Source organism: Aulonocara stuartgranti, assembly GCF_965226115.1.
Source record: "Aulonocara stuartgranti genome assembly, chromosome: 1".
In the NCBI taxonomy this organism is placed as follows: Eukaryota; Metazoa; Chordata; class Actinopteri; order Cichliformes; family Cichlidae; genus Aulonocara; species Aulonocara stuartgranti.
This window is the reverse complement of record NC_138939.1, coordinates 21,320,953-21,346,895: the sequence shown is the minus strand read 5'-3', so window position 1 is coordinate 21,346,895 and position 25,943 is coordinate 21,320,953. Positions and strand designations below refer to the sequence as shown.

General features: G+C 39.1%; 2 protein-coding genes and 1 long non-coding RNA gene across 3 annotated transcripts in view; 2 read left to right on the top strand and 1 right to left on the bottom strand.

Moving 5' to 3' along the window:
* Positions 1 to 2,195, top strand: part of rras2 (RAS related 2) — a 28,076-nt gene extending 25,881 nt beyond the window's left edge. Inside the window, exon 6 of the mRNA XM_082508305.1 lies at positions 136 to 2,195. Coding sequence (XP_082364431.1) covers positions 136 to 223 — 88 coding nt within the window. The 3' untranslated portion in view covers positions 224 to 2,195. The remainder of the gene's footprint in view (positions 1 to 135) is intronic.
* Positions 1 to 25,943, bottom strand: part of LOC309691102 — a 248,062-nt gene that overhangs the window by 13,877 nt on the left and 208,242 nt on the right. The window lies entirely within an intron of this gene.
* tub (TUB bipartite transcription factor) overlaps positions 3,500 to 25,943 on the top strand; it is a 64,893-nt gene continuing 42,449 nt past the window's right edge. The window contains exon 1 of the mRNA XM_082533215.1: positions 3,500 to 3,919. Coding sequence (XP_082389341.1) covers positions 3,864 to 3,919 — 56 coding nt within the window. The 5' untranslated portion in view covers positions 3,500 to 3,863. The remainder of the gene's footprint in view (positions 3,920 to 25,943) is intronic.

Here is a 25,943-nt window from a genome sequence, read left to right as displayed (position 1 = left end):
ATATAAGGTGCTTTTGGTGGATAACATGTTATAGATGATAGTTTAAAGACCGATTAAGTATCTCTGGCCATAATTACAGGGGGAAAAGTACACACTGGGTCCTTATAGCTATGCTCTATCTCTTCCAACTCCCAGGAAATTCCAAGAACAGGAATGTCCACCGTCGCCAGAACCTACAAGGAAAGAAAAAGACAAGAGCGGCTGCCACTGTGTGATTGTCTGAGTTGGCCTTATCACTGTAACTCATGCAGCTACTCTACCACCCCACCCACTCTGCCTGACATCACATCCTAAGTGGATGACTGACCGCTGCCTTCTCCACGTGCATGACTTCAGACAGCCTTTTCTGAAATACTTTGACCAGGAACTGCTGTCCCCAGGACATCGCTATGGACAACTGACAATGCCAAAATTTAACACCACTCTACCTTCAGCAGTAATCTTAATTCACACGAGAGTCCCAACACTAAACATTGCCTTCTAAATCAGCCTGACAAATTAATGTTTCGTACTCTGAAGGACTTCTCTTGCCTTGTAGTGACATTTGTACTTGCTACCGAGATTGAATGAAAACTATGTATCCAGAATGTTAATGACTTTCTTTAGTTTCCAGTGTCTGACCAGAGCAGAGAGATTATCTTATGAAGCTTTGTGTATGTTGTGCCATATCCACCTTTACTCCCATGTGCTAATCTGCTACTGTACATATGTGACATTTGTTGTGATTTTGTATTTCTAATGACCTATTAAATCACCACAGTACAGTGTGTGAGATTGAGTTTGGTTTTACATATATGAACTGAATATATAAGTATGTATATAAATATAATGATAGCCCTTAAAGCTATTATGAGATTAGAGGTTTCTGGCATTTTGCAGTGAATTCTTGATCTTTTTTGTGGTTTCTGCTTTCATTTTAGTCAAAAATGAAGTGTCTACTGTATTTTTTTTTTAAGTCTTACAGATTGAAGGATTGTTAAAAATCCTACACTTGTCAAAAAGTAGCAAATCTGTCTGAATTTCTTTCCTCGAAGGTGGCGGTTAGGTCAGCATTGGACATACTACATATTTTTTTCACATTTCTAAGAAGCAGTAGAAATAAAATAACTGGTAGCGCTTTGTGTAGCCTTGAAAACTAACCCGATTTCAGCTCAAAACACTGAAAACTACATTCTATACTCAGCCTTTGACGAGCAATGCTAGCAAATCCCTTTGTTGCAAATCAAGCTTTCAGAGCTCCATTCAATCTAGATCATTCCAGTGCAAAGCATCTTTTCTGTCAAACATTTAGTCCATGATGTAGATCAAATAACTGTTTCACCATTCCAATAACACAGTGGCAATGTGTTTGTTCCCTTTGTCTTTGAATTATTCTGTAACACGGCTTCCTCCCCCCCCCATCCCGATGGTCTGCCAGTTGGAAAATTAGGACAAATGGAAGCTTTGAGATGCACATCATAAGACAACCCATCTCCAGTGGGACATGAACTCAACGGACCTGCCACCTGTGGAGCAGCCATCGCCACATACCCAGTATAATGTTCTGCCTTCCCCTCCCACTTGTGTACTTCTGTTCAGGCATTCAAACAGAGTACTGCAGTTTGTTTTTCACTCATCATCTTGTAATATAAACCACAAAAATTAGACGATTGAAGTAACGGACTTGATTAAATGTTTCTACTCTACTTTTATACATTATTTTCTTATCAGACTAGTTGACAAGTATTTTTATATGTTTATAAGTGAATACATGTTCACAGCACAGCTGTGTATATATGTAAAGAAGAATATTTAATTCTCTCAATTATTTTAAACTGAAGATGACTGTTGGCCCAAAATTGCAAAATTGGATTTGTCACAAACATGTGACCAGGAAGGGTTTTTTTGCTTTTTTTCTTTAGTTGCTTTTTCAAAAAAATCTTATGTGGCTTAGTTATGGAGAGTATATTTATTATGAGGTGTTCATTACCAGCACAGAGTATAATAATGCCGGTTCAAGTGGAGGAGAGTTTGGGAAACTTTACAGAGGAGCTTTAAATTATACAAATGATTATTATAATTGCTGAAATCTCCCATCTTATTGCAAAACCTAGTGTGAACCCCAATCATACTGTTTGTTTTTTCTCTTCAACATCAGTGTCCTTTGCCCTGTGTCTAGCTTTTGGTGCTAAAATAAAGTCTGTCATTGAGCCTGAGGGGGTAGAGAATCTTTTTTTAGCTTTAAAAAATGAGATTGAACTGAAAATTCACTATTTACTGCAGATCTGCATTACTGTCCTTTAATCTGCAGGGGACTTCATTTTGGCATGCTTTAACCGAGGCATATAAATTTCCAGACACCTTACATAATAATACACATGTTTATTCTATAAGTGTTGAAATAAACGTGTAGTCTAGACCTAAAACAGACCAAAAAAGGCCAGATTCAGACAGATCAGTCGCCTTTTCATACTTTCTTCTCATTTTGAGTCTTTGAGACCAAAACATGTTACTGACAATGATTTAATAAGCTCCCCGAACCCAGTTAAATTCACACAACTGTGCAAAAGCAAACCTCCATAAACAGCTACATGCATGTATTTGAACCACAGGGTAACTGTTTGACTAAAGGGAAATGCTATTAAGTACATGTACCAGAACATGGTCAAGGCAATGGTTCTCATTTTTCTCTCATACCTTACATCAGATGATACAAAACACCACCCAACCCACAGTTTTTTTTTCGCCGATAGAAAAAAATGACCCAAGTAAATTATTGAAATAAAGGTCAGTAAGATAGGATCAGTAAAGTCTTACATATAGTAGCTCTGTGCCTCCAAGGGAGGTCTGCCTACACTGTTTGAGAACCACTGGGTTTATATAGAGAGCACATAATACAGAGACATAAAGCTCGATGACAAATTGATGGAAGGACTTAGCTCTTAATAAGTTTTAGCAAAAATAACGGGCTATCATAAACATCTTAACAGCTCCTTGGCATAATTCCTTGTCAACTGAAAGAATTTACATCATTCGTTTACTATAATTTAATGATATTTTGATTTTATAATCACACACACTATGCCACTATTTGTGCAATAGGTTCTAGAGAGTAACAGCAATGTCAAAATTCGAGCATATGTGATATTTGCGCCTGCAAAATAGCAGAAACTGGAAAATGAAAGTTGCTCATTAGTGCAATCTCAGGCGCGTTCCTCCTGAGATTAAATACGAGAAAATGAGAAATTTGAAGGAGTTTGTATTTTTATTTGTTGGCATAAATGGAAGGCTATTACAGGTGAAGCTCAAGAGGATTTCCTGCTTGTCTTTCACCCCAATTGGCACCTTTACTCCGTGGATTAGTTTGCCAAATGAGCATGTCCACGTGTGTGACCAGGTATTCATTTATTTAAAACAAAAAAGCATCAGTCAGCAGTGAGCTGATACATACAAGTATCTTTTACTGTGCAGCTGTCAGCAAATGAGTAAAAAAATGCTTATGCGTTCATGTCCTTGCATGCCAGCAATCAAAAGAAAGCGTAGTGCCATACATCGGTGCGGACTCGTTAATTAGGGTGAAGTGTATGTAGGGCGCAGTCAGTCTGTATAACTAATCGGCGCCCTAAACGACTGAAATTGGTAGATGCGCGTGCACTGGAGCTGACAGCGCTCGCGCTCGCTCCCCTCTCTGTAGTGGTATAGTCCATAGGATAGCGTCTGGCTGCGCGGAGCCATCCGGCTCATTCACTAAACGGCGATTCCATTAGTTCGTCTTTGCCGTGGCAACGAAGAGGAGGGCAGCGTTTGCGCTTTGATTTTTTTCCTTTCTTTTATTATTTATTTTTTTATTTTTTGCCGTCTCACCATCCAGTCCAATCCCTGCCATGGAGGGAGTCAGCAGCAACAGGAGTATGTCTTACAGTAGATGGAGTTATGACAGGTAAGCGAGCTTTCCCATAATGCCAATTGTATGTTTAAACCAGTATGAGGTGTGATGCGTTTCGCATGTACTGTCACTCAAGGGCGATATTCTTAAGGTTTAGGCTGTACATCTTTGGGGGACCCCCCTCCCCTGCGGAATTAGGTTAGTTGGCAGGTGAAACCGAGCAGGAAATGAGAAATGTGATAAGAGTACATCAGTAGCCTGAGCATCGTAGTGTGTTTGCTGTCTGCTACACCGGATGTTTGCTTCACTCTGTGTTGTCATGATGTATTCAGAAATGTCCTACCTTCCCAGGCAGCCCACCATTACCAAAACATTCCCCTGGGAACGGCTGAAGTGTTTATGCTTAAGGCTGTTTCTGTCCACCTATCTATCTAGCTATGCTGGAAACGTGACTGTGTTCGTTCATTACAGTGATCCCAGAGCTTCACTTAATTAGGCAGGAAGTTGGCAGACTGGGTCCCAGTAGGGGTGACTGTGATCAAAACCTCACATTTTGTTAAAAATTAAAACAGGCATGTGGAGTATGAACACAGAAAGCATAAAAGATACACCCACCCTGTACAGCCACTGTTCCTCTCAGCTTCACCGTAGCAGTTTTTAATAAGATGCTCAAATAAGAAGATGAAATGTGCTTGAAAGTGTGCGATTCATGACACATTTGCATGCCATAATAACAAAAACATTCATTTGGTGTGTGTGGGATGGCATTGCCATAATGTCAGTGGTAAGTGTGAATGAGTCAGTCCTTCTGAATGGCCTTGCCCAATGAAAATGACTCCAACATAGCATGCTTTGAGTGTGTCACTCTGTTACATGTTTATCTATATATGCTAAAAAATGCTGGGTTATTTTCACAACTCAATTTCTGGGAAGTTGAAGGGTTGTAGGTTGGGTTAGTATGGCCAAATATCGGTTAAAAAGTCATGACTCAGGAGTTGGGTTGGCGATGTGCCGGGTTCTTTAATTAACTCTACAGCTTGACTAATTCTGTTGGGTCATAGACTCGGTAGCTTTGATCAAATATTGGGTTAAATTTTACCCAATTGGTTGGGTTGAAGACAAGCATCAGAAGAAGGCACATCTTTCTTCACAAACCATCATTTTCAACTAGATCTTATCTTATCTTATCTTATCTTATCAACCTGATAATATATCACTGGACTTCTCCTCTTCCATGAAATAAAACATGGTAAGTAAAAGGTGAATTCTTACAGTTTAAAAGTGATGGGGTTATTTTTGATAATTACAGTTTATTGGTTTATAATAGAATTTATAATAGAATGATAACAATTAAGTCGAATAGGACGTCTATGTAATTACATTTGATATTAGCACAACACCTGTTAATGTCAGTTATTGTAGCGAGACAGCACACTTACAAGCATACCTCTCTCCACAATATTCAAGCATGGCTCAGTCTAAATTTGCAGTGAGCAAAAGATAAACATAACGTTAAAGGAGTTTTTGTCACTAAAGATACGCTACCACCGTAAAGCTGAGACAAGATTTAAACTAAGCATAAAGCAGCCCGACCTTTGAAAAACATATCTGCAGAAACTTTAGTCTGTAAGCTGCCTTGCATAATCCTACAAAGTGCTGTTTCTATGGGATAATAAACAATTGGGGGCGGGGGCATCTTCTTAAGAGAGACTGGCCAGTCTGAAACTCCAAACGCAGATAAACTTTTAGAGGAGTTTGCATTAGCCTCTGAACCATTTTAAGGATTTGAATCACAATATAGACAAATGAAGTATTTCACCCAGTCTGGATACTTCATACAGCCAGAAGCAGTTCCTTTCCCTGGGTTTTCCTATATGCAGGAAATCGATGGAGAGACAGGGACAGTGAAACAAGTAGCAGTGTGAGACACCTTCTAGTATGTTCCTCTGAAATCTATTTTGAAAGTCATTCTTGAAAGTCCAGGAACAATGGAGAAAATTTTTAAAAAAAACAGCCCTTGAAGATTTTACAGATGAAACATTCTTTGCAAATACTCTTCTTCTTTCTGAGAATTTGTCTTTTCTATTAGCACTTTACAATGATGATTGTGAGATGGTAAATCCACTTGGATCAAAACTATCAGTCCATAAACTAGGGTTGTATCATATATCACTATATCAATAAGTGCATGCCAAAAGAGTTTCTTGCTAGTCTAAAAATCTCACTTCTTATTGGCAGTAAGCAAGACTGATGATGTAAAAACCCATGGAATAAATGCTGTATTGGAGGCAATTGTGAATGAAATTACATATCTGGAAATTAATGGCTTTCAGGTGGAAATCCCACAATTCGAAGGGAGTGTAAATGCTAGAATGGCACAGATCTGTGGGTACAGCGTCGGACTCAACAGCATACTTGGCTACACAGAAAGTTTTGCTGGCAACAGTGTGTGTAGATGGTGTCGGATACACAGAGATGTTCTGAAGGTACAGACAATTGAAGATCCTTCAGCAGTGTGTGATAAAGAAAACTACATCTCAGTCTCTCTTCTACGTCACCAATTTCAAACTGGTATTAAAAGAGATTGTTCTCTTAATAAGTTGCTGTTCTATCATGTCACTGACAATGTTGCTCCCAATATTATGCATGATATCCTTGAAGGAGTTGGGGATTGGGAAATTAAGCTAGTGCTAAATGCATTGATGGACCAAGAAGTCCTGACTATTGAGCAACTTAACTATAGATTGACCAGTTTTGACTATGGGGGTTGTGATAGTCGCAACAAGCCATCAGCTATCAAACTCAATGGCTTAATATATGATTCTGCATATAGGCAAACAGCGATATAGACATGGTGCTTACTCAGACTGCTAACTCTCATTATTGGGGATTTCCAGAGGGAAACCAATACTGGGAGTTACTCATTTTATTGCTTAGCCGTATGGAGTTGATTTCTTTCTCCTTCATTAACGCAAGGAACAGTAATCTTTTTGAGACATCTTATTCAGGAACACCACTGTCTTTATTTGGAGCTCTTTCCTCTTAGACACTTGAAACCCAGTCACCATTTCATGCTACCTTATTCTGGAGCCATCAGAAAATTGGAGCGCGTAGTTCATTTCTGCTAATTAGTCATGTGTACTGCAACTTTCCGAAGATTTATAAATCCCAAGCTTACAGACATCAAATAATGATGTGCTACACTCTTCTTTCCGGCCAGATGCTCGCTCATCGCCTTGAAGTTGAACCAGGAAGCACCAGACTGCTTGGTGCTGTAGATGATTTTGAAAAACTGACAAGTGGATTTGAGGGAATTTCTGTTTTCACAGAAGGGTTTTTGCCATCTTGGATTGAGTGCAAGGGTACAAACTACAGATCAGGAATGACACTATTGTTGTCTCACTCTGAAGATGGGGAGCCCCTGTTCGGAACCGTTAAGAGCATTGTGACAGTAAACTCCAAACTATTGTAAAAAATTAAAAGGATTTGAAAGGCATTTCTTTGCCTTCAGTGTGTCCTATTTCCGAATTTGTGGCACTGGACACTGAATCCATTGATGACCATCACCCCCTCCATGCTGTGAAACGGCGAAAGGAGAATAGCAATGAGTTTTGCATTTCTTTAAGATGTAGAATTTTTGAAACATTGGAAATTATTTTGCGTAAATGGTTTTACAAAAACTTTTTGTGTTTGTCTTGATCTATGAACAAAAGCTACTTTTTTTCAAATTCAATAATAGAATTCTAATTACATCATTTTGGAGAAAATCAGCAGTTTCCTCAGTGACATTTACATTACAGTGGTAAGTATAACCAGTGTTCATAAAGGTACATGAAATAATCTGAGAGGGAGTTTACCTGTTGCCATTTTTCCAAAGTGTTGAGTTGATTTTTTTATGTTCTTAAAAAACCAAAGTCACCACTTTTTTAATGATTGAGGTTTTTACATGTAAAAAGTTTTACTTGTATTTTACTTTTATTGTTTGATATATTTTGTATGAATTTTGCTGTTTATATTCTATGTGTCATATGGCAATAAAAGTACTTTTTATCTTGAATTATCTTAAATTCATTTTTTTATATGCTGAATTTAAAGTAGGTACAAATCTTTAGATTTTACCCAAATAATAATTGTATTATAACCTTTGTGATGGGTTATGATTTTTTGTAACCTCAGCTTTAAACATTGGTCAATTTAACCCAATTTTTGGATAGTTATCCTAACCCAGTATGCTGGATCAAACCAATAATCCAACCCTGTTGAGTTGAAGCAACCGAGGGGTGGCTCGGCCAAAATTTGACCCACTGGGCTACAAATTCAGTTATTTTTAACCCAGCAGTTTTTAGTGTGTATCAGCTACAAGCACAGTTATTACACATATCTTCAGTAATAGTCCCTGGCACGCGTCCTACAACTGAGTCCTGCCTGCTGAATGTTGGCACTACCTGTTCTGTATATTTCCTATAGTTGGACTGTTAATCCAGCCAAGGCAGATGATCCATCCCTCTATTCATCTATCCATCTGATTTTCTTACACTTATCCAATTCAGATGGAGCTTGAAGCCGATCCCAGCTGGAGGGTGAGAGGTGGGGTTCACCCCGGACTGGTCGTCAGTCTGTCACGTGGAAGAAAGCACTGCTGTTGTTTTTAAAAGTTCGATTAAAAAAAAAAAGTGATTTGACATAAAATCTCTATGCTGTTCGTTAATGAAGCAATTCCTCTTTAGTTCAACTCAGCCAGCAATCTAAAATACAAAATCAATGGTACCATTGCTGTATCATTGATCACAAGCGGCACAGACGAGGTCATACTGTGACAGCAGTAGGGCTCAGACAGTGAAATTAGTATTCTAAATCTGTGCTTGGATCTCCCAAGAATCTGTTGTCAGAGCCACTGGTCCCTCAGCCTGCTACAGTTTGTTCTGTAAAATTATATTTATAGTGTTTTAAAATCATTGGTTTATAAGATGTGCCAGAGTCTGTGCTTTAAAGGATGTGTTTTGGGGTTTTTTGTGTGTGTTTGCAGCAATTTCATCTCATGTGTTTCTGCCCTGAAGCCATTACTTCATTATACAAATGCATTGTTTTGGGCGTGCCCAAATGAGAAGCCTCTCTGCTAATGAACTGCTGCAATAGACTGACGTTCACCCTAGAGGAGATATAGCCAGTTAAGAGTGATTGCTTGTGTGATGTGGATATTTCTTGCCAGCGCAGGACATCAGCATCAGGGGTCAAATTTAGGTCACTAATATAATTGCTGAATCACCAAACCCCAAGTCTCATTTCTTTCTGGTTATTAGTCTAGAAAAATAGAAGAGACATGCACCTGTGTTATGAACAGACTCCCTAATAAAGAGGGATGGATTATTAATTCTCCGACTGATTTCTGATCAATTTGTTTGTGTAGAAAAGAAAAGTAAGTACACAAAGATTTTCAGTATCAACATAAATGTTTTATTATTACAGAGATGATATGGGCTACCATTTTGGAAGCTGCCAAGAAAAATAAACATTGCATAATAGCATGAGGCTTATTTGATTATTTTATGGTGACAAAGATGCTGATACGTAGAAATTAATTCTCGCTGTGTTTTTACTTTAATACTGGGTGATGTGTAGATGATTCAGTTCTATCATTTCTATTCAGTTTTTATTTATGCAGCATGCATTTCCCAAAAGATCTCACAACTGAACAGTTTCTTTTTGGAAAGAGAGTCAGGAGAAAAATAAAAATACTCCCTGTAACGGTAACAGGAAGAAACCTTCATCCAACCAGGTTCAGGAAGCCCATCTCTCAAAATTGGTTAAAAATCAAAGAAAAGGGGAAAGAAAAAAGCCGCAATCTTTAATATAAAACACTCAGCAGGTTGGTGGGACCATTATCCAGAGATCAGGAAGATGCATCATGGGAGTCAGTGATACCTGCGCGGAGTGCAAAGCACAAATTGCAGGAGAGAGAAAGGACAAACCTAATGACATGCAATGGTTGTATATAAAAGCCAAGAGAGGGAAGGACGGTCAGAGAGGAAAATAGTTTTGATTGCTGTATGAATGGGAGGTCCTACAGTAGCCTGAGCCTATAGCAGCATTACTGAGGTTGGGTTCTGGCTGACGTAACACAGCCCCTACTCCAAACTTTATCATAAAGGAACCCTTCAAATCTAATTTTAATAGTAGAAGAGGTGTCTAATGTGCCTCTCCAGTTATGTATGACAAGTAAGCCTGTACATTGAGAGCAAAGTGCTCTTTTGGAATACTGTGGTACTATGAGACGTAACGGGTTTGTTCCTCTGTGGATTTGTAGATGACCGAGAGGTCTCTACCCGGACAATCTGGAAACACACTGCACGCAGCCAATCTCTGGTTTAATGGGGCTGCCAGGCGGCCTGCCAAGGCTCTCCTTCTCCATCAGGCTCATTTTGGCTGGCAACACGTGCACTGGAAGCTGAACATGGGGAGGAGGAGGATGTTCATCCACATTCTGCCTTACAGCAGTTGGATTGTAAGGTGCAGAGAAGGTGTAGAGAGAGCTTTGCTGATCGCTGGCAACTGCTGTTCATGCCAGAGTGACCAACACAATCACATTGGCTGACTTGTGACAAATACTGGTTGAAGAATGGATGCCATGCCCTAGCAGTATATTACCAAGCTGGTGACCACCATGAGGAGGAGGTGCCAGGCTGTTCTGGTCATGTAATGGTTCTTCCACATAAAACTGAAGTCCCAGTTTGTTAAAGGAATAAACTGTTAAACTTTCGAAATGTCATGTTTCTTCAGGCTTCAGTCATTAAATCCAATAAATGATACTACACAAAAGTCAATAGCAGAATCAGCTGTTTGGCATTGGCAGAGAAGATTTGGCAAGTTTTTCATGGGCGCAACCGACATACTCAGCTCTGCGGTTCAACCCACGAATGCATTTTCCTTACAAATGCAGCATTTAAAGGAAAATAAAAAGCATTTCAATGATATTAGACCTACTGTCAAGAACTGTCGTTATAATAAAGAAATCATACTTTTTGTACTAAGCTTTTTTGTTGTTGTTGTATTAACAAGCAGTTGAACAACTATTGCTGAACGAATTTTGCATCCATGGGAGGATTTTTAGATTTTCAAAATAAAGAATTTCAAAAGCTCAGCCTCAAAATTAATCAATTAGACCACTTTTTCCAGCATCTCTTTGAAACGAGATGGTCCTAATTTTGTCCAAATTGTGCAGATGAAAGAAAGCATTCCTAGAGCTTTCTTTCTCACAGTGTTTTTGGACACCACCATAACGCTACCCAGGGCATTTTCTGTTTTCATTTTGCATCACTGATTGGTTGAACATATTTTGGAAAAAAAAGGAAGAAAGAAAGAAAAGGACGTACATATACACCTCTAATTGGGTTAAGCGCATGTTCTAGTCTATAGGTTTCATTATTGCAATTATTGCCTGTGGTTACAGGAAGAGAGAAAGAGAGAAAAAAAACACAACAAAACAAAAAAGATCAGATCTTGGAGCCATTTCTGTAGCTGTAGCTGTTGCTCTTAATAGTATGCCGGGGAAAATCTAGCTACATTTTAAACAAGTCGTTTCTACTGAAAGCTGAAGGAGTAAGTGGTGATGAAGAGAAACTTGGGTGTTTACTCCAATTGACTTGAATTTGCTTTTTACAGCTCTCCTACATTTTGTAGGTGTATAGGCGTGTTGTGTGCACGTGCTTCTGCTGGTATTTCATGGTGGAGCCTGTTCAATTTTGGACCTACATGCTGAGGACACATTTTGTTCTCACACCTACTCACTGAACATTATCATAGAGATGAAGGGTCAAGATGGCCTGATAAGATGCAACTCAGAGCCTCCAGAGCTCAGTTTCCTTTCAGCTCCCTTGTGTATATAGAGCTGAATAGTTAGGTATAGCAAATTGGGGAAAATAGCTTATATTGTGTATGTAGATTTCTTCTTAGTTTCCCCATTTAACCATTTAAAGCCATGGAGGCTCTTCCCTCATCTTGTTTTGTTCTTTTTCTTCAATTTTGTCTGTAAAATTGGTTGTAACATTGAAATGCTCCTTAGATATTTTATTTCCTAGTAGTTTGAAAGACTCCTCAACACACTGCTGAAAGCTGGTAACGACGGCAGTCTAGCCGGTGATTATCTGTTGGACAGATGAGAGCAGACACAGCAGCCTATTTCATCTGCATGAACGTGTATGTGTCATTGAAAAACAATGTTGATGAGGGCCACGTAGGAGTAAAGTTGACTCTTTCTTTTGCCTTTAATCTCTGATCACTCATCACAAATGCAGATCATGCAGCACTGCTCTATTTATATTGATGAGTATCCCACCAGCTGTTTTCTGAGAACACAACCAGACATGCAACTGCTGTCCTCAGGTTTCTCTGTTTTTTGTTGGCAGTTGTTGGCAAAACATGTTGCATATTACGCGAATGTGCCATCAATCTGTATTTTTTGGAAGTCTTTGTTGCATTGTTGAACAGTACTGTAAAGATTGTAATACTGTGATGGAATTTCTTGAAAGTTTTCGATTCCTGTGCCCGTATTCGATCTGGTGCGTTTATCAGAGGTGTACTCAAACAAAACTAAAACAACTACGTCAGACTCATGTGAAATGCATTGTTTAAGCAGTGACACCCCCAATGTAACTGATTCACAGCTCATTCTAGGTTCGATCGCAGTTGATCAATTTGTGGCCAGGAGTGTGAAGTGCCCATATCAGTAAATGCTGACACTCGGTGTTTATGTGTGCTCTCTTTTTAAGCTACTAGTGTAGAAAGCATGCCATGAATTTCTAGTGTCTAAACAATAATGGATTTCACTTCGTCGCAATCAAAGTCTGTGATAAGTGCTAGATGACACTGGTTTGAAATATACCGAGAGCTTCTGAAGTGGGAATCTGTTGTGTGCTTGGGTCATTGTGGGTGGCTTTAAAAATGAGTCACAAAAGAAGCATGCATTTTACATGGGAACCGCGAATAAGCCAACAAAAAGGATTGAGATTGATTCATCAGTGTCCATGTGAGAAGGCTGAATTTTTCCGCAATAATAATAACAAAAACCAAAAGAAATATAACAAACTCGGGAAATGAGGGTGCATTGAGAAAAATGTGAAAGTGGTTGTCATGACACCTTAATCAGTGTTTGTTGAAATATTTTCCTGTGAACGAAAGTATTACACAGACAGAAAAAATGTATTGTTATTTAGCAAATACTAAAAATACTACAAATCAGTGATCCGTATGTTGCTGAATAATAGCAGGTTATTGTCATGGCTGCCATCATCCCAACTCACTACTTCCAAATTTAGGATAAGGTCCTTAAGACGCTCCCTTGTTCACAAGAGATCGTTACAGCAGGTAGCTCCACATGTTTGATTTGGCAGATTTTTACACCTGATGCCCTTCCTGACACAACCCCAAAGGGATTTGTTGCTCCTCCTGGGATCAAACCAGGGAATTTATGCTTGTTAGGCAAAGGCAAAAAATATGACCAATACTGTGTTTACTGTTGCACACTTTCTGCAATATTTCACCAGCCAGGTGGAGCAGAGTAATTAAAGACACCAGACTCAAAACCAGACTAGCACTGTCAGGACCAGTGATGGGAATAACCGCGTTACAAGTAACAGCTTTACTAACGACGTTACTTTTTTCAGTAACGAGTAATCTAACTAATTACCATTTCTATCGTTACAACGCCGTTACCGTTACTAACAAGAAAAGGCTGTGCGGTGGTGTTACTATTTTTCAACAAACAGACGGTTGAAGCTGTGTTCAGCTTACCGCATCTTATATCAGTTGCACGGAAGTAACTGTAAGTAATCAGTGCGCTACAGCTTTAGCAGCTCCGCGCTCTCCCGCGGACGGCTACCACTTTCTTGCAGATGATCACTTTCTAGCACAACACCTGGAGCTAAGGGGGCAAAACAATGGCATTGTATTGTATTGTATTGTATTGTATCTTTATTTGTTTCAGACATATAAAACAAAAAACAATATATACACACTACATATATTTTCATTTACAGATACGAATATATATGTAGATATACACACACACACACACGTATGTGTTCAGATAAACAAAAAATATATAATGAAATAAAACAAAATCGTCTGACATAATGTAACAATGTTTGGTCTGAAAAGGAGTAGGAAGAAGTATGAACATACTTATTAATTCCTACCCCTGCTCAACATCTTATTGATCCCACATAATTCACCTAATTCCCATCATCACATACTCCACACGATACACGAGGAGAACCTATATAAACTTGGCTACCGTGATTGATATAATTTGGTATTTTTATACATACAATGGGTGATCATCTTTATCGGTATCATATTCTTCCAAAATCAGTTTTCGAAGTATTTTCATGAACTTACCAATTCCTGAGCATTGCTGTAGATCTATAGTAAAACTATTCCACAGTTTTACCCCATAAATAGTGACACAAAAGGTTTTAACCTTTGACCGTGCTTTAAGAATCCTTAGATTCAATTTCCCCCTCAATTCATAGTCTCCTTCTCTGTCATAGAACATCCTCTGTATATTTCCTGGTAACATATTGTATCTGGCCTTGTACATAATTTTTGCAGTTTTATATTTTATAAGATCCATAAACTTCAGTATTTTTAATTTCAAAAACATGATGTTAGTATGGTCTCTAAATCCTGCTTTATTAATCATCCTGATTGCTTTTTTTTGAATTTTACATATTGGTTGAAGTGCAGTTTTATATGTGTTTCCCCAAATTTCCACACAGTATTCCAAATATGGCAATATAAGTGAACAATAAAGTACCCGGAGTGATTTGGAAGGCAAAAAATATTTAACTTTACTTAGTACGGAGATGCTTCTTGACAGTTTGGCTTGTATATGCTTTATGTGAGGTTTCCAGCAGATTTTGTTATCTATTATCACACCCAGAAATTTTGTATCCGAAACTTGCTCTATTTCAACATTGTTTACTAATAATTTTGCTCCTGCATCTTTTTTACAATTTCCGAATAACATAAATGTAGTTTTTTCCAAATTTAATGATAGCTTATTTCTATCAAACCATGTTTTCAGTTTAATCATTTCTTGTGTGACAATTTCCAAAAGCTGCTGTAAGTTCTCTCCAGCACAAAAAATATTTGTATCATCTGCAAATAGAATAAACTGTAGTATATCTGATGTTCTGCATATATCATTGATATAGAGGATAAACAGCTTTGGTCCCAATACTGACCCCTGCGGAACTCCACAAACAATGTCCATACACTCTGATTGATATTCCCCAATTTTCACAAATTGCTGCCTGTCTCTCAAATAACTCTTTACCCATTCTAACACCACTCCTCTAATGCCGTAGTACTCCAGTTTATCAAGTAATATGTCATGATTAATTGTGTCAAAAGCTTTTTTTAGGTCAATGAATACACTAACTATACATTGTCTTTTATCTATATTGTTGGTGATATTTTCGATCAGTTCCATTAATGCCAATGATGTTGATCTATTTGATCTGAAACCATACTGACTATCCGTTATTATTTTGTGTTTATCTATAAATTTGTCAAGTCTATTACTAAAGACTTTTTCCAGTATTTTTGAAAATTGAGAAAGTAGAGAGACAGGCCTATAATTTGTGAATTGGTGTCTGTCACCATTTTTAAACAGTGGTGTTACTTTAGCTGTTTTCATTTGTTTTGGGAATGCACCAGTTTGTAAGGACAAATTGCAAATGTGTGTTAAGGGTTTGGAAATGCCCTCTATCACTCTCTTAACGATTTCCATATCAATGTCGTCAGAGTCTGTAGAGTTTTTTGTTTGTGATTTCCCAACAATATCAATGATTTCCATTTCTTCCACCACCGTTAAGAACATTGAATGAGGATTGCGGTCAATGAGTCTAGTTTCTTTCTCTACAGAATCTGTTATATCAGGAATTGTTTCAGCCAAGTCTGGCCCAACACTTACAAAGAATTTATTGAACTCATTTACCACATCTCTCATATTAGTAATATTTCTATCATTATTTGCGAAATACGAAGGATAGTCTGCCTGCCCCGAGCCCTTTTTGATGATGGTATTTAATGTTTTCCAGATCCCTTTAATATTATTTTTATTCATAATCAGTAATTTTTCATAGTATTCCTTTTTACATGACCTTAAAATACTCGTTAATTTATTTTTATATTTCTTGTATTTATTTTCAGCTTCTGTGCTTCTGTTCATTATAAATTCTCTGTATAAGGTATTTTTCTTCTTACATGCATTTTGCAATCCTTTTGTAATCCATGGGCACTCTGCATATTTTTGTTTTTTACTATATTTCTTTACTGGGCAATGACTATTATATAACAGTTTAAATTTTCCTAAAAAAATCTCATAAGCTTTATCAATATTTTTTTCCTTATACAGCATCTCCCATTCTTGCTTGAGTAAATCACTTTTGAATGCGTTTATTGACTCTTCTGTTCTCACTCGTTTGTATTTTATTGTGTTTTGCTGTTTAACCTTCCTGTAATTGCTGTTATACACTATAAAAACAGGTAGATGATCACTGATGTCATTAATTAGGAGACCACTTATGGTTCTATTTTCTATTTCATTAGTAAATATATTGTCTATTAGGGTTGCCGACTGTGCTGTAATCCTGCTGGGCTTAGTGATCACTGGAAAAAGTCCCAAGCTATACATTGTATTAATAAATTCCTCTGTCGCTCTCTGCTTGTTTGGATTTAGTAGATCTATGTTAAAATCCCCACAAATGAACATGACTTTTTGATTTGTCCTAATGAATGTTTTATCTACCCACTCCTTAAAAATTTCAATATTAGAACCTGGTGTTCTATATATACAGCTTACAATGACATTTTTCTCTTTTCCCATACTAATTTCTATTGTTACACACTCTAATATATTATCTACCGCCACCGTCATTTTTTCTACCATCTTGTATTTTAAATTTTTATCCACAAACAAGGCCACACCACCGCCATTCTTATTCTTTCTATTTGTAAGATTTAATTCATATCCATCTATTACAAAGTCCTCTCCTTTCTGTTTATTAATCCATGTTTCAGATACTGCAATCACACTGAATGGATGTGTAAATTTGCTTAAATATTCCCTTATTTTGTGAAAATTTGCATATAAACTTCTACTATTAAAGTGGATTATAGATATTTTGCCGTCGACCTTGACAGTTTTGTTGAATTGTTCTTCAGTATGATAGTAGCAGGTATTTTTGATGTTAAAAAAGTTCAGTTCTGGATCAATGTCCTGCTCTGTGAAGTGTGTTTTGTATTCCGTGTTTACTGGTGAATTTATCTCCTGATTAGCAATCCTTTGTGGTAGCAATGTATAATTCCCAGATAATGAATTAATTGATTGTTTCATCCTTGAATACGTTACGCTTTAGCTTCCGTTGTTGTCTTCTATTACCTGCTTTGATGACTGTAGATTGTTTGTCCCGCTCCTTGCCTTTGTAGTCAAGTGACCTGTTAATATTTTTCCAGATCCTGGATGCATTTGATGACCAGCACCTTGGCTTCCTCCGGTGTACCGTTGAGCTTTATAAATATTTTACAGTTTGCAGTCCAGGTGTTCTGAATTTTACCCAGTTTCTTTAGGTATCGTGCTTTCTTCGCTATGTCAGCATTGGATTTGGTTAGATGGTCATTCATGTAGACGTTCGATCCTTTTAGTTTCCTCCCCTGCTTCAGCAGTGCATTCTTGTGTTTCCTGTTTACAAATCTTATGATGATAGCTGGTTTATCACTAGCATTTCTCCTGGGCAAGGGGTGGCATGCCTCGATGTTATTACAGTCCAGGTCGATCCCTTTCGACTGCAAGAAACCAGCTACTTGTTGCTCCGCAGAGCTCCCATCCAGATCTCCTTGCTCCTCTTTACTGCCAGCAGTCACAGCCCGAGCATATGACCGGGGTTTTATGTACAGCCCTGTGATGATCACGTCGTTCATTCTGGTATATTGCTCCAGGTCCGCGACCCTGCTCTCCAGATAGACGATCCGTTTCTCCTTCTCTGCATTCTGGTTACGTAGCGACCTTATTTCCTCGACTAAGTCTAGGATATATTTCTGTTGTAGCTTGATAGCCGATGTTTCCTCAGTTAGAAAGTCCAATGACTTTTTGATGTCCTCAATTTCATCGGCGTTCGGTGTTCTCTTAGGCCCCATTGCTTGTTGTCTTGCTCGCTCCGTTCACCGTCTTGTCACTGTTGATTTACTTGGTGGTGCCTTGCTAGAGGATCCTGGGCCCAGTGGCTGCTGGAGGATCCTGGGCCTGGTGGAGCAGTAGGATCCTGGGCCTAGTGGCTGCTGGAAGAGCCTGGGCCTGGTGGCTGCTGGAGGATCCTGGGCCTGGTGGCTGCTGGAAGAGCCTGGGCCTGGTGGAGCAGGAGGATCCTGGGCCTGGTGGCTGCTGGAAGAGCCTGGGCCTGGTGGAGCAGTAGGATCCTGGGCCTAGTGGCTGCTGGAAGAGCCTGGGCCTGGTGGCTGCTGGAAGAGCCTGGGCCTGGTGGCTGCTGGAGGATCCTGGGCCCAGTGGCTGCTGGAGGATCCTGGGCCTGGTGGAGCAGTAGGATCCTGGGCCTAGTGGCTGCTGGAGGATCCTGGGCCTGGTGGCTGCTGAAAGAGCCTGGGCCTGGTGGAGCAGTAGGATCCTGGGCCTGGTGGCTGCTGGAAGAGCCTGGGCCTGGTGGCTGCTGGAGGATCCTGGGCCCAGTGGCTGCTGGAGGATCCTGGGCCTGGTGGAGCAGTAGGATCCTGGGCCTAGTGGCTGCTGGAGGATCCTGGGCCTGGTGGCTGCTGGAGGATCCTGGGCCTGGTGGCTGCTGGAAGAGCCTGGGCCTGGTGGCTGCTGGAGGCGCCTGGGCCTGGTGGCTGCTGGAAGAGCCTGGGCCTGGTGGCTGCTGCAGGAGGATCCTGGGCCTGGTGGCTGCTGGAAGAGCCTGGGCCTGGTGGCTGCTGCAGGAGGATCCTGGGCTTCATGAGTGCTGTTGTTTGAGTGAGGAAGAATGTAGTAGTCGTCGTAAGCCAATCACATGACCACTTCAAGATGACAAAGCAACAAGGTGATATAGCTTTTAAATTGTGTTGATAGGCCACGTAAAACCAGAGTCACGATAAACAATATATACGCATGTTTTTTCCTCAAAAGTTTCGTTGCATTTACTGTCTAAGGAGTGGTGGTCCTAGCCTGTTTGGCGCCCTGGGCGAACACTCCCTGTGCCCCCCCCCACACACACACACACACGCACACATAAACGTATTAAGGATTGTACATTAACATAAAACTGTTGTCGGAACCATACTGAATTTCAGCAGAGAAACGCGCGCGCGCACACACACACACACACACACACACACGCACACACACACACACACACACACACACACACACACACACACACACATATGAAGAGAGAGTATGCATAGTATGCAAACGGCTACCAAACAGCCATCATAATTCGTCATACAATGAGAATAGGACAAATCAAGAATTGACAATGACTAATTAATATTGTGTTGAACACAGTCCAAAAGATTCAGTAAGCTACATTAGTGTCTACTGTTTACTATCATAGCCAAGAGACTAACAGATGTTTTCACTGTCCCTACTAATTGATGTTATCTTGTTGTATCTCTGTTTTGCTCAGTGCTATCCTCTATGCTGTTGCATGCTGGGGCAGCAGGTTGATCCACAAGGCCAGCAATGTTGTGGGGATGGAGCTGGACTCTGTTAGGGTTTTTGTCTGAGAGGTAGATGTTGTCCAAGATAAAGACAATGTTGGATAATACCTCCCACCCACTCCATGACATGCTGGCTAGTCACATAAGCACATTCAGTGAGAGACTGAGATTACCAAAAAGCACCACTGACCGACCGACACTGACTGCCTGTGGCCATCTCCCTGTACAACTCCTCCATCTAACACACTGTGAACCTTGCAATAGTTACACCCTTTTTACACACACTCTTTTCTACTCTGGAATATTCTTGTCAATTTTCTTGATATTTATTTATAACCACCTCTGTTAATCCTTGATATTTATAATTGAGTGATCTGTATATATTAGTGCTATTTCTTAAATGTGTAAAATCTGTAACATAATGTATTGTTTGGAGTTTAGTCTGTTACTGTTACTATTTTTACCATTTCTTCTTGGAGCAACTGTAACCCACATAGTTTCCTTAGGGATTAATAAAGTATTCTGATTCTGATTCTGATTGTTTCAGGACACATGACCTGCCATTATCCAGTGACACATCTGCTTACCTGTATCTTTTGCTCGTTTCTCCTCCTCTTCTTTTCTCTTTTTTCTAAACTGAGCACCTGATGGCTTTGAACTTTTCTTGTCCATCTTCCATTGGTTTTGATTTTGCACTCCAGTATGAACACCCATCCCCCAACTCGAGGATCACCACAACATAACCTAATAGACCTACACCTTAGTTCACAGATTCACTTTGTCTAGGGTTTATTTCTGGGATTTCACACAACCCAGGATTCAAATCATGAATACATAATGGGCTTGGATTTACAACATTATGAATGAAATGTGCTCTATTTAGAAGCAGCAGGGCCCCCTTCCCTTTCGACAGGTTGTGTGTGAGACTTTAAATCATTAAACTGTAAATTATACATTTTAAATTGTCTTTGATCCCTTTACCCCGAGTCCTAAAGTGTACATTTATTTTCTTACTCTTCTTATATATATTGTTTGTTTACTTGCACTGCTGTAACTGGAGCCTCGTCGTCTCGTCTCTATATACTGGACTGTATATAGCGGAGATGACAATAAAGTTTACTTTGACTTCAGCAGCAAGCAGGCGCACTGAGGGCTCTCGCGCTCACTTTTTGCATATAGAATTTCGAAAAAACATCAATGCAAATTATAAGTCTGTATCATAATGTCTGGTGTTTGTTGGTTTGTTTTTATTTTGTTTTATTTTGGGAGTTGGTTATTAAATGCCGCTCCAGCCAGCCAGTAAATCCCCCGCCGCCCCGCCCTCTCCTCCCTGTGCCGCAAGCAGCAGGCGCACCTCGCAAACAGAGGGCGCCCTTACTCCCAGAAAATGGGCGATAGAAAACCGATTGGTGCCTGTGCCATTCCTAATATACGCTTGCATGATGTCGGGGCAGCATGAGTACGAGTAAATTTTTTTTTTTGCCGATGCCCGTGATGCCGCCCCCCCACCACAATGCCGCCCCGGGCAACCGTCCCTGTCACCCGTATCAAAAACCGCTACTGTGTCTAAGGACAGTACTAGCAAGATCTCTGCTTATGACCAAAAAAACCCTGCCCTTTCATGTTAGTGGAAAAATGCACCATGTCGACCAATCAAAAAATTATATGGCAACATGACATTTGGATGTTTAGAAAGAGGGGGAAGACGGCAAAAGAGAGAGAGGGGGCAGAAAAAGCGAGTGAGCGAGTTTTGAGATGTGAGAGATTTGTGACGTTTAGCATGTGTGTAGTTAGTGTGTAGTGTTGTGGATAGTTTTGTGTTGTGTGTCAGAACAATGAGGCGACTGCTGCCTCCAGGTCAAAAACAGGATGAGTGATACACCTGCTGCTGTCAGGCCTGCAGGCATCAGGCTGTGATGTTCTCCTTTATAGTGGACAGAAATTATTACACAAATAATTTGTGTGGCATCTTATTGAATGCAGAACACCTGATTGTTATGTAAATAGTTTGAAATAGTTAGAAAAAAAAAAGGTAAATGGCTGCAAATAACTTTGTTTGCAAAACTTTTAAAATTGACAATTTATATTTGCATTTAAAGTTATGAAATATGATTCAGTAAACATGTTTAATATAACTTTTTCTACTCAGATTTTATGTTTTTTGTCTGATTTTACATCAATTGTGTTAAGACAGTATGTCAAAATGAAAACATAACTGTAAATTCAGACACGTGAGGTTGTGCTGAAAAGAATGATACCAAACAAGGCAAAGTAAATAGTTTTTAAAGGTGAAATGTAGACGGAAAATCAAAAGTAGTGCCCTGGACCCCAGAGGGTTAAAACATTTTTTTAAAGTAACACAATAGTTACTTTCAAGTAATTAATTACTTTTAGAATCTTGTAACTCAGTTACTAACTCGTTTACTTTTTTGAAGAAGTAACTAGTAACTATAATTAATTACTTTTTCAAAGTAACTTGCCCAACACTGGTTAGGGCTGATATCAGAATTGATTTATACCTACTACTTGTACTGACAGGGTGATACAATCAAATTCTTTATTTATAAGGTATTTATGCACTTCTTGGTGCATGCCTATATGCTGAAAAGTGAACTGTTTTTGAGGTCTTACTAATTTTAAAGATAACATTGTGAATTGAGTACACAGAGTTCTAGTGGAAGTGAAAATCAAAGAATTTCTCAGTGGAGATCAGAGAGTGTTTATAAGGACTGCATGGCACAAAGCCAGCCTATTCCTTCCTCTGCAGGTAAAAAAGGAAACTCAGACCAATGTGATAGTAAAGCCAGCTGACCAACCTTAAAGTAAGGACTGACACCGGGTGCAAAGGTGGAGAAGCTCTTCCACTGACATCTTCCTCTGTGTGTTCGCTTGCTGTTGACATGTGGAGAGCTGTCAGCATGTCCTCTGGTGATGATGCTTCAAGGCTAGGAGCTTTAAACATTGCCCTAATGTGAGGCAGAGACAATCTGGCAATTACTGGAACTTGTGTAATTCCCAAAGAGGTGCTAATCTGATTGGAAATGTGGTCAGTTATACAATATAAACATGCAGAAAGATGACTGAGTGGATGGTGAATTGTTCAAACAGCTCTAGAGCACACACCCAAAATTGAAAAACTAGAAGTTAAACATTTTTCATTAAAATACAACCAGAAGCATTGAAGAAAGCAACACAGCGGCATTAGTTTCTTGCCTGAGAGCTACCTGGCAGAAAGTAAAGCTTTGAAAAAATACAAAGCAGGAAATAATTAAAAGACTAAAGCAAGTGGTCAACACTCAGAGTTTCTCTCTTTGAGCTGCCAAAGACAGTCCCAGTTTCTTACATGGCCCCTTGGGTAAACATATTTACCAGCTCGGTTTATGCTAAAAGTTACTGTGTAGCATTTCAGAAAGGTCTGCAGTTATGACGTATCTATGCTGTAGATACTAAACAAGATGTCAGAAAAGCACTAAACAACTAAACACGAAAGGCAGGTATTTACAGTAAGGAAAAAACAAAAAATAACATGAAACTATATAAATAAAAATCAAAACTGGAACCAAAACTCGATAAATAAAAACCAAAGTAACCCTTGAAACACTCTCCAAGGGTTAAACCAGCTATACCTCCTGCTTATCTCTCACCTGCCTGGGAATTATTTAGGTCAAGACTATTGATAATCTGCAGAGCAAACAGATACATTTTTATTGGATCTTATAGATTAGTTATGGTCTGACTGTGACATTTTGTGATGTGCAGTTAAATATAGCTCTTGATGGAGATTTATGAAATGCTCACAAAGATGTGATGCTATCAGAAATGTTTTTATTCGCTTCTATTTACTGCCCGCTATGCTGTCCTACCACAGTCTGTGTGTGTGTGTCTAGAAAACACTATAAGCTATGGATATAACATCTTAAACCTCCCCCACTGCTGCTTGATGATAATCTTTGCTCTGAAGTGTTTAAGAAGCCAATCGAAAAAGAGCGAGAGTCTGCTGAATGTTTGACAAGGTTTCATTATTTTCTCTGTAATGTTTAATGTAAAAAGAAATTGATCATTTTTATATTTAATGTTTAAATATTAGATTGGTTCCCAGCCTTTAGGCCAAATGTCTTATTCATATACAGCTTATAGGAATGTTTACATTACATAAAATGCACGCCCTACATAGACTGCATATACTAGTTGCAGTTTCTCCTTTAAGGCTCCATCTGGTTGAAATTTTGATTGAAGAAGCAAATTTGTTGTAGCTGTGTGCGACTTTTAATTTCAGCAACTTTCCGAAGGCTCTTTTCCCTCTTCATTGCTCCACATCTCCTCTGGTGGATTCACATGTCAAAATGACGACAATGAAATATATTCCTTGAAAACAGAGAGTGTCTTGTGGCAAGACGACTCTTACACTCAGTGAAGAACTACCTCAGCTTCACATCTCTCTTGAAATTGGCTGCCTCTGGCATCAACTGTTCTGTTTTGTGCTGGCTTGTTAGTGTGAAGGTTCAGTGTTGGTGCGCCCTTCTGTTTTGCTGTTTCAAGTGTGACTACAGCCTACTACAACTACTCCTGCCAAAATGTAGAATATGAAGAGTTACAGGTCAGATTCAGATGTTCCAATGGGCTAGATTTGGCCTGCAGGTCTTTAGTTTGACATACACTCTAAAGCAGCATCTGATTTTGAATGGATTTGTCTCTAATTTTAAGGTTCCTAATGTAAAACAAAGAACCTTTAGAAGCATCTAAACACATTTCATAATTATCTTTTATGTTATTATTATGATCATATTTCTTTTGTACAAAAAACCCTTTAAATATGTGAACTTTTATTGTCAAAGGGAATTAATGCACGTATGAGTAAGTTCTTCATTTTTAAATCTGCTGATGTAAATCGAGGTTGTTGTTATTTTTTGCTTTGTCAGCATCACATTCTTGAAATGAACGGCATTCTTTCCTTTCATAAATCATAATCACTGTTAAGTGGCACCAGTCTGTTTGTAGCCTCCTCACTTTGATGCCTCCTGTCTTATTATAACAGGAGACGTTACTGGTACTTCTTTACATCAAAGTGGATTTGTGTTGAATTACCCTTTCAGCAGCAGGTGTGCTTTGGAGCAGGAATGTGAAGCAGCATGACAGTCCAGCTGTGCCCCGGGCGTGAAAAGGTGGTTGCTACGAAGAAGAAAAAAATTGCAGAATGCTATTGTCTTGGAGATTGTGCCAAGGAGGACACACATTTTGTATTTGCAAAAAACACAACAACAAAAAAAACTGCATTCACAATGCATTGTGAAAGGGATAAGGGTGTTTAGGTGAAAAATGTTGGTGTTAAAAACCACTCTGAACACATAATTATACAAACGTGACCTTTTTGCATTTGGATGTTTGCTGGCTTTTTCCCCTCTTCTCATACTGTTTCAATAGCGTTTGCTTTTACTTTTGCAAACTGCAAGGGAATGAACACAACTGCACTTGTCATGCAGTATTATAGAGGACACTTAACATTTACACAATACCACACTTCTTCAGCCAGCAACAGCTATGATACAATTTCAAAACGATTCTGTACAGCCATTGACTTTAGACTGTGGAGTGGTAACAATGTGATATCAGCAGCTGCCTGAAAGGGGCTACTTGTTTCTGCTGCCAGCTGGGAAGGCTTTGCCCAGTTATGCCAGATCGCCCCAGTAGAAATTTGTTGCAGCGGTAATTCACCTCTGCTCAGTGAGGTTATTTTCATCATTTTAGGGCCCCCAATAATATTGATCTTGCAAGTAAATTGGCTTTTTTTCACCCAGCTGCACGAGGCACTGTGGATAAAATCAAAGCCTGCTATAGTGTTTAGAAAATAAAGGTAGTTGTAGCTGTGTAGTTGGTGAACTTTACTGCCTTTAACTACAGAACAGTTGGCATTGCAGAACAGTTTTTCCACCCCGGTGCAGCATTTTTTATTTTCATTCATTTATTCTTTTTTTTTTTAAATACGTGGTTTTAAAATGGGTTTTATCATTTGCATTTACATGTTATGATATGAATGTGATGCTGAAAGTATTACATAAACATACGTGTTTGTTTTTGTAGTTATAGTACATTTTCTCAGTATAGATCAGATCTGGAAGTTGATACATACATACACTACAGCAGAACACTAAAAGAGACGTCTAATACTGTGGAGTCTCTGAACAGTGATTACATGAGGGGAAGAAAAGAAAAATCTGGAAAGATACATTTGCACTGTGGATTTCACCTTTTTTTTCTCGTTTGCATTTGAACTGTATTCTTTGCAGTTTTTCCTGCAAATTGGTTTAAAAGGCCCAAAAAGATAAAATATGGTAATTCTGCTTTCTCTAGCTGGTCTCTTTATTCATTT